The 12807-nt window shown below is 39.3% G+C and overlaps 1 protein-coding gene across 3 annotated transcripts in view; it reads right to left on the bottom strand.

Moving 5' to 3' along the window:
- The window catches only part of TTC4 (tetratricopeptide repeat domain 4), a 26742-nt gene extending 13935 nt beyond the window's left edge, over window positions 1-12807 (bottom strand). Inside the window, exons 1-6 of one of the 3 annotated variants that reach the window (XM_055233660.2) lie at window positions 12576-12807; window positions 11867-11984; window positions 10937-11098; window positions 7238-7315; window positions 5685-5809; window positions 79-165 (exon numbers count right to left, since the gene is read on the bottom strand). In XM_055233660.2, coding sequence (XP_055089635.1) covers window positions 79-165; window positions 5685-5809; window positions 7238-7315; window positions 10937-11098; window positions 11867-11984; window positions 12576-12686 — 681 coding nt within the window. In that variant the 5' untranslated portion in view covers window positions 12687-12807. The remainder of the gene's footprint in view (window positions 1-78; window positions 166-5684; window positions 5810-7237; window positions 7316-10936; window positions 11099-11866; window positions 11985-12575) is intronic. The other 2 variants (XM_055233663.2, XM_055233662.2) reach the window with 2 other exon arrangements.

Raw genomic sequence — 12807 nt, 5'->3', positions numbered from 1 at the left:
CCAAGAAAGGTTCCCAACAAGCTTCACAGGATTAGTGGATTTAACAGGACCATAAAAACCTAAGGTTTGAGAACTCACCTTGATGGCCTGGAGTAAAGCCTCATTCTGATTCCTCTCCTTCTTTTCTTTCAAGTTAGCTTTCCTCACATCCCTCTGTTCAATTCGCTAAAAATGAAATTTAGAGGCATCAGCTCTAGAGACCTGGCTTCCTCTTCGATTGCACTAGCCTGCTCCTAAATTACTGTCTCTGGTCTCTATCCAACCCAAGCTCCTGTGTTAAGGAATACCAGTGGCCAGATTCAGTTCAATAAACATTTACAAAGTACATGCCTAGATGTCAGACCCAGTGGCAGCAGCAGTTTAAATTTACTTCCGGTATGTACCCAAGGAACTCACAGTCTACTGAGGGGTTGAGGGGTACAGACAAGTAAAGAGCCAGTGTAACAGGTCGATTATGTACTACTCCGGTGGTGTGATCCGAGTGCTATGAAACACAGCCTGGGTGACAGAAACCCTGTCTCTATAGATTTTTTTTTTAAAAAGTATAACCACCCTAGTGGATATGCAATGGTATCTTACTATGGTTTTTATTTGCATTTCCTAATTATTAATGATGTTGAACATCTTTTCATGTGCTTTTTGGCCATTTGTGTGTCTTTGGAGAAATGTCTATTCATATCCTTTGCTCATTTAAAAAACTGAGTTACCTGTCTTATTGAGATGGTAAGAGTTGTTTATATATCGTAGATAAAAGTCCCTTATGACTTACAAATATTGTCTTCCATTCTGTAGGCTTTTTCACCTTTTTTTTTTTTTTTTTTTTTGTAGAGACAAGGTCTCACTTTGTTGCCCAGGTTGGTCTCGAATTCCTGGCCTCAAGTGGTCCTCCTGCTCTGGCCTCCCAAAATGCTAGGATTACAGGTGTGAGCCACTGCATCTGGCCCCTTTTCACTTTTTTCTTCACATTTATCTTAACCTTTTCATTTTTTTGATGGTATCCTTTGAAGCAAAAAGTTTTTACTTTTGATGAAGTGCAATCGATCTACTTTTCCTTTTGTTGTTTGTGCGTTGTGTCATATCCAAGTTCATGAAGATTTATATCTATGTTTCCTTTTATGAGTTGTATAGTCTTAGCTCTTACATTTAGGTATTTGCTCCACTTTGGGTAACTTTTTTATATAGTATGAGGTAAAGTTCTAGCTTCATTCTCCCACATGTGAATATCCAGTTGTCCCACTATCATTTGTTGAAAAGATTACCTCCCTACTGAATGGTCTTGGCACACTTGTTGAAAATAAATTCCCCATAAATGTGAGGGCTTATTTCTGAGCTCTCAATTTTATTACATTGACCTATATGTCTATTCTTATGCCAGTACCACAATGCCTTGATTACTGTAGCTCTGTCATATGTTTTGAAATTGGGAAGTGTGAGTCTTCCAATTCTGTTTTTTTTTGTCTTTCATGATTGTTGGTTATTCAGAGTCCTTTGAATTTCTGTGTGAATATTATGATCAGCCTGTCCATTTCTGCAGAGAAGCCAATTGGACTTTTGATAGATTGCACTGAAATTAGCCAGATGTGGCATCACATGCCTATAGTCCCAGTTGCTTGGGAGACTGAGGCAGGAGGGCTGCTTGAGCCCAGGAGTTTGAGGCTGCAGTGAGCCATGATCATGCCACTGCACTCCAGCTTGAATATTAGAGCAAGTTCATGTCTCAAAAAAGAAAATTACACTAAATTGATACACTAATTTTGGGAGTATTGCCATCTAACAATATTAAGATCTAATCTATGAACATGGGATGTCTTCCTATTTACTTAGGTCTTCTTTAATTACTTTCAACAATGTTTTTTGTATTTTTAGAGTATAAGTTTTAGCTACTTTTGTTAAATGTACTCCTAAGTATTTTTTGATGCTGTTTAAAATTGAATTGTTTTCTTAAGTTCATTTTCAGAGTGTTCATTAAAAATCTATAGAATACAAATGATTTTTGTGTACTGGTGATGTTGTTTCCAACAAGCTTGCTGAACTTATTAGTTCCAAGAGTTTTTTAGTGGATCCCTTATGATTTTCTATATACAAGATCATGTTGTCTGCATATAGATGGTTTTACTACTACTTCTCTTCCACTCTTTCATTTTTGAAGAATAGATTTCTAAATATAGAATTCTTACAGTCTTTTTCTTTTAGCTCTTTGAATATGTCATTTACCTGCCTTTTGGCCTTCATGGCTTCTGATGAGAAAGCTGTTAATTTTCCTTGGACTTTTTGTACATGAAGAGTCATTTTTCTCTTGCTGCTTTTAAGGTTCTCTTCTTTGTTTTTCAACAGTTTGATTATAATGTGTTTAGGTAGAGATCACTTTAAGTTTATCCCACTTATAGTTTGTTAAACTTTTTGAATGTATACATTAGTGTTTTTCACCAAATTTGGGAAGTTTTTGGCCAATATTTCCCCAAGTATTCTTTTGCCCATTTCTCTCTCTCTCCTCTCCTTCTAGGACCCGCACTATGCCTTTGCTGGTATGCTTGATGGCATTGTACAAGTCTCTCTTCATCCTTATTCTTTTCTCATTCTGTTCTTCAGACTGGATAATCTTAACTGATACATCTTAAGTGTGATGATTCTTATTACTGCCTGCTCAAATGTGCTGTTGAGCCCCTCTAGTGAATTTTTCATTTCAGTTATTGTACTTTTCAACTACAGAACTTCTGTTAAGTTCCTTTTAGTAACTTCTCTTTGTTGATATTCTCTATTTGGAAAGATATCATTCTCATACTTTTTTTAGTTCTTTAGACACTATTTCCTTTCATTCTGAGAAGATATTTAAATTAGCTGGTTTAAAGTCTTTGTCTAGTAAGTCCCACATCTAGGCTTCCTCTAGTTAATGACCAGACAGTAAGTCTTCCAATCTTTGTCAAGAGGCTTTGTGTACATGTTGAAGCACAATTTTAGCATTCACCCAAGCAGTTTACAATTCTACCTTAGCCTTCACTTCCTTCTTGCAGAGACTGAGAGCTTAGGGTCTTCTCAGGTCTTTCCTGAGCACGTGTATAGCCCTGGGCACATGTGTGACCATCCAGATCTCTAGGAATACTGGAGCTTTTTGGAGCCCCCATAGAATTTCATTCCCCAGTTTTTCCTTTTAAGCTTTATGATGCACCTATTGTTTGCTCCAGTATTATCCACTGCTTCAGCTTCTACAGTCTTTAACAATTGCCTCTAATTGTTTTTTGACAAATTCTCTCCCACCTTTTCATTCCATTTTCTGGCCCTATATAAAAAAGCTTTTTATACTGGGTAAGCTCCAAGTCAGGTCATATAAAAATAGGCCTGTGAGCGGGGTCTTCCAGGGATCTACCAGATGGTCAAATCATGACAGTTCTCTGGGGAAAAGGCTTTGAAAGAGCTCCAACCCTGTTCTGCCTCCTCTGGTGGCTGCAGGCTGCTTATTTTCACCATCTCTGTGGGCTACTGGCTTTCAAGGCTACTGCGGAACTGGGGAGGAGGGAGATGAGAATAGAGCAAGTTAAAATGTCACAAAGCTTGCTGTTCTTACTGAGGTTCCATCATTTTTCTTGAATAAACATGCTCCAGATTGCTGCAAACCTCTGGTTCATTTCCAGAGTCCTAGAAAAGTTAATTCTGATCATTTTTGCCAGTTTCCTCATTGATTTTATGGAGGAGAAAAATTTTAAGGGTCTTTAGTCTACCACTGTGACTGACACTACCCCTCTCTATTTTTTAAATACTGGTTTTATTAATTACTGAGATAGTTGATATTTCCACCTATTTATTGATTTGTCTCTTCCTTCTTTGTCAAGTTTTGCGTCATGCATTTTGAAGCTGTTAGTAGGTGCCTACACATTTAGAATTGTTAAATATTCTTATAAGCTGGTCCTTTTATCATTTAAAAAAATGCTTCAATGGCTGGGCACAGTGGCTCATGCCTGTAATTCTAGCACTTTGGAAGGCTAAGGCAGGAGGATTAAAGCCCAGGAGTTTGGGACTAGCCTGGGCAACACAGTGAAACCTCAACTCTACAAATTTACAAATTAAAAAAAAAAAAATTGGCCTGGCATGGTGGTGCACACCTGTAGTTCCAGCTACTCAGGAGATTGAGGCAGGAGGATCAGTTGATCCCAGGAGATCAAGGCTGCAGTAAGCCATGATCATGCCACTGCACTCCAGCCTGGGCAACAGAACAAGACTCTGTCTCAAAAAAAAAAGCTTCACTTCATCTCTGGTAACACTTGCTGCCTTGAAGTCTACTCTGTCTGATATTAAAATAGCCACAAGTCTGTTGGCTATATGCCAAGCACATAGGAACCCAGAATCAGCTTGTACTTAGAAACAGGGGAATAATTCAGCTATTCAGCAAGCAATGTCACCTAGACCTAATATCAGGCTTCTGGGCCTTGAAATCTCCCTTTAATTGTGACTGTCCCCAGTAGCCCTCTAGACATTCATTCCTGTATATACCACTTTCAGAAATTCTGGCCACACCCAATTACCTAGGCTCAGAATTCTGTTATTGAGCCATGTGGGTCCATAGAAATCTACCTTTTCTACCATTTCATATGACCAGAATGACCTCTGGTCATTGCTGATGATATGTGACATTTCTGGCACATAATAGCTAAAATGATGATTAAAAACAGTAATAATAACAGAATACCATACTACCCAAAATAATATCCAACATTTAAATAGCACTACTGTGTGTATGCTCCAGGTGTTATTTAAAAACATTACTTATGTTAAACCATCTAAACTATATAATAGCCCTATAAGGTAGTATTTTAATTCTCCTTCTACTAGTGAGGTAGCTAAAGCACAAAGAGATCAGCAAGTTGTCCAAGTCACACAACTGTCGTGAAGGGAGTCTTCGAATTTAGGCAGTGGCTCCAGGGTCTAAGCTCTTAGCCACTGTGCAATACTGCCTTACAAGCCTGTTAATAGAAAGCCAGAACTAGTCTTAAGGTCTCTTAATTCCTGGTTTAGGTGTCTCCTCATGGCTTATACTATGGAATGGGAGTATATAATATACACTGGGAGTCTTTAGCTGGCCCTGAACATGTGACATTGTTATGTGACTGTATATAGTAATGGTATCTAATTTTGCCCTGGACAAGACGTATCTCCATTCAGATTGATGGGGATACATTCTGAAAAATGCGCAATCATTGTTGTACAAGCATCATGGAATGTACTTACACAAACTGAGATGGTATAGCCTGCTACATACCTAGATTATATGGTACAGCCTATTGCACCCAGGCTACAAACCTGTAAAGCACATAACTACACTGAATACTGTAGGCAACTGTAACACAATGGTAAGTATCTGTAGCTAAACACATCTAAACACAGAAAAAGTACAGTTAAAATATGACATTATGATCTTATGGGACCACTGTAATATATACGGAGTTCCATCATTGAATGAAACACTGTCATGTGGCACATGACTGTACTACCACTATACACACCATCTATCCTTGCTTACCTCTATATCACACTATAACTGTTTACTTGTCTGTGTCCTCCACAGTTCCAGGAGTAGGGACTAGTTTGGGGTTTTGTTTTTAAAAAGTTTACAATGACTTGAGAGACACAATCTTGGGAATGCTAATTAATGCTAATTAGCAAATGCTAATTGGTTGCTGACAGTCACCAACCTTCAGCTTGTCTGCTTTAGCCCTCATTTCCAGAAGCTTCTTCTCTTTGGCATCTATTTGCAGTCCCTCATCACACCAGTTCACAGCCTCGGCAAAGCGTTTCAGTTCCAGATGGCATAAGGCACCTGCAGAACCCAGAACCCTTAGGATTCAAGAACAACATGCATGGAAAGAGCCTGCTTTGGACAAGATCTCCCACCCCCACCAACTACCAGCCAGTACCCTGAAGGCAAAATGGAGGATAATGCCCCTTATACTGCAGTCCCCAGACAAGGAAGAATATTTTTTGTGTCCTAAATCAGAAAAATCCCTAAGGTCCATTTAGTTCAAAACTCCTGTAAGTCTTCCTGGTATTAAGGGCTCTTAAAGTAGGAAAAGCTGTAACTTAGTGGCAAACCAGATAGATCAAGGCTAGAAATCTGGCTGTGTCATTTACCAACTAGACCTTAGACAAAGGACCAAGCATATCCAAGCTTTAGGTTCCTCATCTGCAAACAGGAAGGATAAAGTCCATCCCAGATGATTTTTTAAATGGAGGGAAAAAGCAGAATTTGCTTCAGCTATTCATCAAGGCAGTGGCAAGGCCAAAGACATTAGGTGTCTCCTAATTTTGTTCTTTATGGCTACCAGTTTAAGCTGCCTCTCCATCAAAAAAAAAAAAAATTTAATGTTATCATGTACATTTTTCTCCAGTTAGCCTCTTTAGGTTTTCCACAGAATTTCAAAATATAAGCATTGTAAGGGCTTAGATGCCAAGAGATTCTAACCCCATCTTCTAGAGATGAGCAAACTGATATTCAAAGTGGGTGTCTTGCCAAGGTCACATTGTAAGTTAAACCAACAACTGAATCAAGGATTACACACTTCTAGGCTGAGGCAAATTCCACAGGATTACCTAGGTTCAATTTATCAGCCAATCTTTGTTCAGTACCTTCTTTTCCTACAGCTGAGGGACATGGATCTGCCTACTGCCCTTAACCATGAACATTTAAAGAGGCATAATTTTGAGAAAGCATTTTAAGCTGGTCCATGGGGATACAGGGAAGATTAATATGTGATGAATAAATTAAAGTTTGCAAAGCACCTATGAGCTTCTCAAAGAAAAGGTGAAGTATGAAAGTAATAAAAGCATTATTATTACATAGAAAGGTCAGACTACAAGAGAAAACATAATCTGAGAATATCTCAGCACCAGAGTCATCAGCAAAGGTCCCATAACTTATCTTTTAATTAACATTAACATGGCATTTGAAGACCTTGCCTTTCAATCAGCTAATTTGGAAAAAAAAATCAGAATATGGCTTTGCAACTGCTTTGTTTTAATTAATTTTATTTTTTATTACTTTAAAATGAGGGGCTTCTATTTCTCTACAAATTCTTATTACGTAAGGGGTTAAGTCATTCTCTGAGGAATTCTTTTAAAAGTGGCATGTTGCTGTTGATAAGGAACAGGAACTTAATACCCAGACTGCAAAAATAAGATGACTTTATTAGTATCCTAGCACCTTCATATCAAAGCTTTAAATGTCATACTATAGTTCTACAAGACTTACCTCTTATTATTGCTTTGAGGTGGCAGGGTTTTAGCTTTCTGGCAGCTGTCACATCATTGAGAGCAGAACGAAAATTGCCTAACAAAACACCGTTTAGTAAAAGAGAGAAGTTTTGAGATCAAAATGTTTCCAAAATTTTATATGTAGTGACAAAGACACTCTTGTACAACCTTGGGGAAATACAAATGACAGCAAGTGTTTTTTTGAAAAAATATGGTTGTACTTGTCAAGAGCCTTAGAAATGTCTATAACAGGCAGTCTACAGAACTGTAAATGGCTAGTAAGCACATGAAAACATGTTCAACATCACTAATGATTAGGAAATTAAGATTAAGAAATTGCTAAAAGTTAGACAAATAATATCTATATTAGAAAAGATATCAAAAAGGGGTACTCTCAGGGTAGATTAGAAAGCAAATTAGCATGTATTTTGTACATATACTTTGACACAATTTTCTTCTGGAAAATTATCAAAAATACTTGAACAAATGTGCAGGGATAAATGTAAAAGCATGTTAACTATAGCATTACTTTAATTGTGAAAAGCTGGAGATAACTCAGATATCCTCAATTTGGTAATGATTACATGAATTATGGTAAATCCATACTATTGAATACTATGCAGCCATTAAAAAGAATGAGATAGATCCTCATGTAAGAAACATGGTAGGATGTCTGTTCTATATTGTTTCAAGTGGTGGTTCTATGAGTATAGAGGAAGCCTATTTAAAAAAAAAAAAAAACCAAACTAAATATCTACACATGTATGTATTTGTAAGTGCATTTAAAAAAAAAAGAAGTATGCAATCACACACATATCAGTTATCTAAACTAGGAAGCCATGAGGTATACTTTAACTTTCTGGAGTATACTGTAATTATTACTTAATGGTTTAGTATTTACCTAAATCTCTAGCCCAGGAGTCAGCAAAATATTTTGTAAAGGGCCAGATGAATATTTTAGGTGTTGCAGGCCGCATGTGGTCTACTGCACATTCTTCTTCATTTTATTACAATTCTTGAAAAATGTAAGAAACCTCTGGGGAGGTGGCTCACTCCTGCAATGCCAGCACTATGGGAGACCGAGGTGAGAGGATTGCTTAAGACCAGGAGTTCAAGACCAGCCTGGGCAATATAGCAAGACTCTCTACAAAAAAATTTTTTTAAATTAGCTGGGCATGGTGGTACATGCCTATAGTTCTACCTACTCAGGAGGCAGAAGTGAGAGAATTGCTTGAGCCCAGGAGTCTAAGATTGCACTAAGCTTTGATCACGGCTAGTACACTCCAGCCTGAACAGAGTAAGACCCTGTCTCTTTAAAAAAAAAAAAAAAAAAAAAGTATGGAACATTTTTAGTTCATGGCAACCCAAGGGGCCTGGGGTAGACTCTGAGTCCTAGTTTGCCAAATCCTGCTTTAGCCTAACGAATAATCAGAATTATCAGAAAAATATTATGACTTTATTTATTTTTGCATTATTTATAAAAACCAAAAAACAGTCTATATACTCAACAATAGTAGACTAATAAAGCAAACAGTATAAATAGTGGCATGTCCATATGATGCAACTTTAGCTATTGAAATAACATTCAGAAATGATTTTTAATGACGGTGAAATTTTTTGTTATAAAATTAAGTGAAAAAACTGAATATCAAACTGGAAGAACAGCAGGATCTCAACCATGGAAAAAAATGCACATGAAAGTGATCCAAGGACTTTTAAAGGAGGCAGATTGAACACATACATTTAACTCAATCCCCACTCTCCCTCCCATAAAGACAAAGAAAATGAGAAGAACACAGAACACATTCCGAAAGCTGGAAAACAAAGGGACAAGTAACTGATGTATCAGGCTTAAGGAAACTGAATTCTAAACCAGCAGAGGGAAAGCACAAAAGCTACCAAGCTGTACTGCAGAAACTACAAAGTACTCAGGACTCAGGAACTGATGGCGCCAGGCACCTCTGGAAGTGGGGGTGAAGGTGGGTTGAAAATCTACTTAAGAAGCAGTCAGAGTCCCATATTCCTTACCCCTCTGCTGCACCAGTGACCTACTCCTCCTCTGTTCCTCCAGGTGGAGGACTGGAGGTTTAGCCTAGCAGACAATAAAACAGTGGGTCTTTGGATTGGAACCCCCAGGCACAAAGGTGATTCGGTAAAGGAAATATTAAAGATTGAGCCCTTGGTCCTCTTGTCCTACTTGGTTCCCAAAGTACCAGCAGCCAGGATTTCCAAAAAGAGAAAAAAGAGTAAAAAAGAAAAAGAAAAATATCAAAGAATCCAGGAAAATTTCCTAGAAACATGAGTTTCCAGACTGAAAAGTTCCACTGAGTACCCAACACAAGGCACAATGTTAAGAAATTTCAGCATACCAGCCCCAGAGTCCTAGGTCCTCTCTGAATTCTGTGATAACAAACAGAGGTCTAGGCTGGGTGCAGTGGCTCACGCCAGTAATACCAGCACTTTGGGAGACCAAGGCAGGTGGATTGCTTGAGCTCAGGAGTTCAAGGCCAGCCTGGGCAACATAGCGAGACCCCTGTCTCAATTAAAAAAATAAATCATTAAAAAAAACCCACAGGTCTAACATAACCAAGAGCAGTCACCAGCAATACTCTACTTAAATAATCATTTCCCAAATTTACTACTACAGAATCTGCAGGATGTTAGTATTACCTGAAGAGGACGCTTACAAAATCTGAGAGACCCAGGGTAAATTTATTTTCTTGCAGGCTATCTCAGTGTCTTTAACACGTTAATGTGTACTGTAAATCTCTAAGAAGCAGCAGTTTCCAAACTTCCTCAGTCTCCTGGGTGTGGTGGCTCACACCTGTAATTCCAATACTTTGGGAGGCCGAGGCAGATGGATCACTTGAGCCCGAGTTCGAGACCAGCCCGGGCAACATGGCAAAACCCTGTCTCTACAAAGAATGTAATAAAGTAAAAAATATGAATAAATAAATAAAAGAGTTAAAATTCCTCATCCAAACAACTTTTTAGAAACAGGGCCTCGCTTTGTCACCCAGGCTGGAGTGCAGTGGTGTGATTATGGCTCCCTGTAGCCTTGAGCAATCCTCCTGCCTCGGCCTCCCAAGTAGCTAGGACTACAGGCAGGCACCACCATGCCCAGCTAACTTTTTTGTAGAGACAGGGTCTCACTATGTTGCCAGGTTGGTCTTGAACTTCTGGCCTCAGGCGATCCTCCTGTCTCAGCCTCCCAAAGTGCTTGGATTACAGGTGTGAGCCACTGCACCCAACCAAAAAATATTTTTACCTCAAAGGTTCCACAGAACGCTCTGAAATATTCTCCCTTAGATTAAAATAGCTTATCTCACCTAAAGATCTCTACTGCCTTAATCCTGCTGGCATCCTTGAAAAGAGATAAAAGGTCAGTAAAACACATTTTTTGAGATAGTAGAAGCCCTTGGGCTCAAAAATCTCAGAACATACTGCCTCATACATCCAACACCTTACTTGAGTGACCAAGTCACTTTTTGGGTTGAGATAGTAAGAATTACACAATCCATCCTGTTTCTCTTTTCATCATGTCAACTTGGAAGACCAGAGTTCAATCAGAGTAAACTATCCTTAGTCTAGGTTTCTGTGATAACAGCCCCTCATCCTCTGATGTTCTCAGACCTCCACTAACCATCATGATGGCTTGTATCATAAGTTTATTCTTCAGAAAGCACTTATAAATTACCCAGATAGTACTGTGCTGCTGCCCGGTTGGTATAAAGGACAGCATTCAAATCAGGATCTGCACATTTCTTCTTTAATCCTTCAGTGTACGAAATTACAGCTTTCTTGTAGTCTTTTTCTTTAAAGTAATCATTGCCCTCATCTTTATAGGTCTTGGCCTGTTCTGCAAAGAAGAGGAAAAATAATCACTATTGCCTACTTTTTAAAAGGCTCATTAAAAATAGATTCTAAATCATGTAATAATGTACTATATGATACACCAAAGCGAAGAAACCCGCAGGGAAAGGAAACTCAACGTTATGATAAAAGTGGGTATCAACATAGACAAAGTCACACAAATGTAATGCTAATTCCAAATATCTTACAAGGTAGATTACTAAGTGCTTTCCAAAAAAAGAAGCATAAAGGAAAAAAGTATGCTCATCCTAGCTATTGAAGAAAAGAATTTTTTTAAATTACTGAACAAATCAGCGACGGGCAGGGGAATTGATTATACTTCTGCTTTTGCTTATGTTGTTTATTCTGTGGAGTGCAAATTCCCCTCCTCACCCTAGTAAAAGCCTACAAAATTACAAAGATTCAGCTCAAATTTCCTATCTATTGTGAATCCACTCCTGCTCCTTAAAGTGTTCCAACAGGACCCACTACAGCCGTAGTATACACCTACATGGTGACACTTATAGCACAAGTTTGTCTTGATTCTTTAAGACAATAGGCTTCTCACTGAGCCTGACCTTGGAGGGTGGAATCACAATTCACCCCTGTATCCCCAATCCCTACCACTTAGTAGGTACACAAAGAGTATGTTGAAATGAATAATGACAAGTTAGCTCAGGCTAACTACTTCTTGTTATCAATCAGAACCCTTCTAACCCACACTTAATTTCAATTCAATGGAAACACACAAAAAATATTAGTCATGTTAAGATACCTTCTGGAGAACGCTCCTCATCAAAAATAATTGACTGGAGACAAGCCAAGTCAGGATTCTCCCTGGGATCAATTTCTGATGGTGCTCTCGTCATAAATAGGGGGACCTTTTCAAATTCCTATAAATGGTTAAGAATGAACTATATGAATAAGCTTTTCTACTGAACAGATCCAATTCCATGACTCATTATCAAAGTTTTTTTGCTCATCATGATTTGCAAATCATCACAGCTAGCTGTATCCATTCAGGCCTCCGCTTCCCTTCTGTAAAATGGGAGTGCGGTGTCATGGTCTCTAATGATTGTTTTAGTTCTCACATTCTACAAGAGCGGCGGGAATTATCATTAATTGAGCGCCCTTATGTCCTCGGCATTTTACCAACTGTCTCATTTCATCTTTGCTATTGGTGATATAGTTCGGGCAGTTTTACAGATGAGGAAACGGACTCTGAGAAGTTCAGTAACTGACTCATATCAGAGCCAGTAAGTGGTGGAGTCACAGGCCTGACCCCGAAACCTAGGTTCTCAAATGTACTGACAGCTTAAGAAGCAACTCAAAACCTCGAGGCCGATTTTCAATACTAAACTAGAAACCAGCCATCGGCTGGCAGCGCCAGGGATCTGGGATTGAGGGAGGCGCCCCAGAGCCCGGGTGCCCCACGAGTCCGGACGACGCCCCTACACACGTGGGGAGACCCCAGGACCGCCCACCTTCTCCCACTGGTCCTCATGAAAGCCGCCACGGTAAGGCTGGCTCTGGAACTTTTCCAGGAACGAGTCCATGACGTCTTCTGAGGTGGGATCCTGCCCAGGTTGTTCCATAGCTGATGCCCTGCCTTCCAGCCCGGGTCCCGGCGCCGTGAAGCGAGCGGCTCCTTCCGGCGGCGCGGGTGCCCTTCCCTCAATCCTCCCGGCAGCGCAGGGCCGCGCGCCTTGGGTTCCG

The sequence above is a fragment of the Symphalangus syndactylus genome, chromosome 19, assembly GCF_028878055.3.
Source record: "Symphalangus syndactylus isolate Jambi chromosome 19, NHGRI_mSymSyn1-v2.1_pri, whole genome shotgun sequence".
Taxonomy (NCBI): domain Eukaryota; kingdom Metazoa; phylum Chordata; class Mammalia; order Primates; family Hylobatidae; genus Symphalangus; species Symphalangus syndactylus.
Note: the sequence above shows the minus strand (reverse complement) of the source record. Positions and strands in the feature narration are given on the sequence as shown.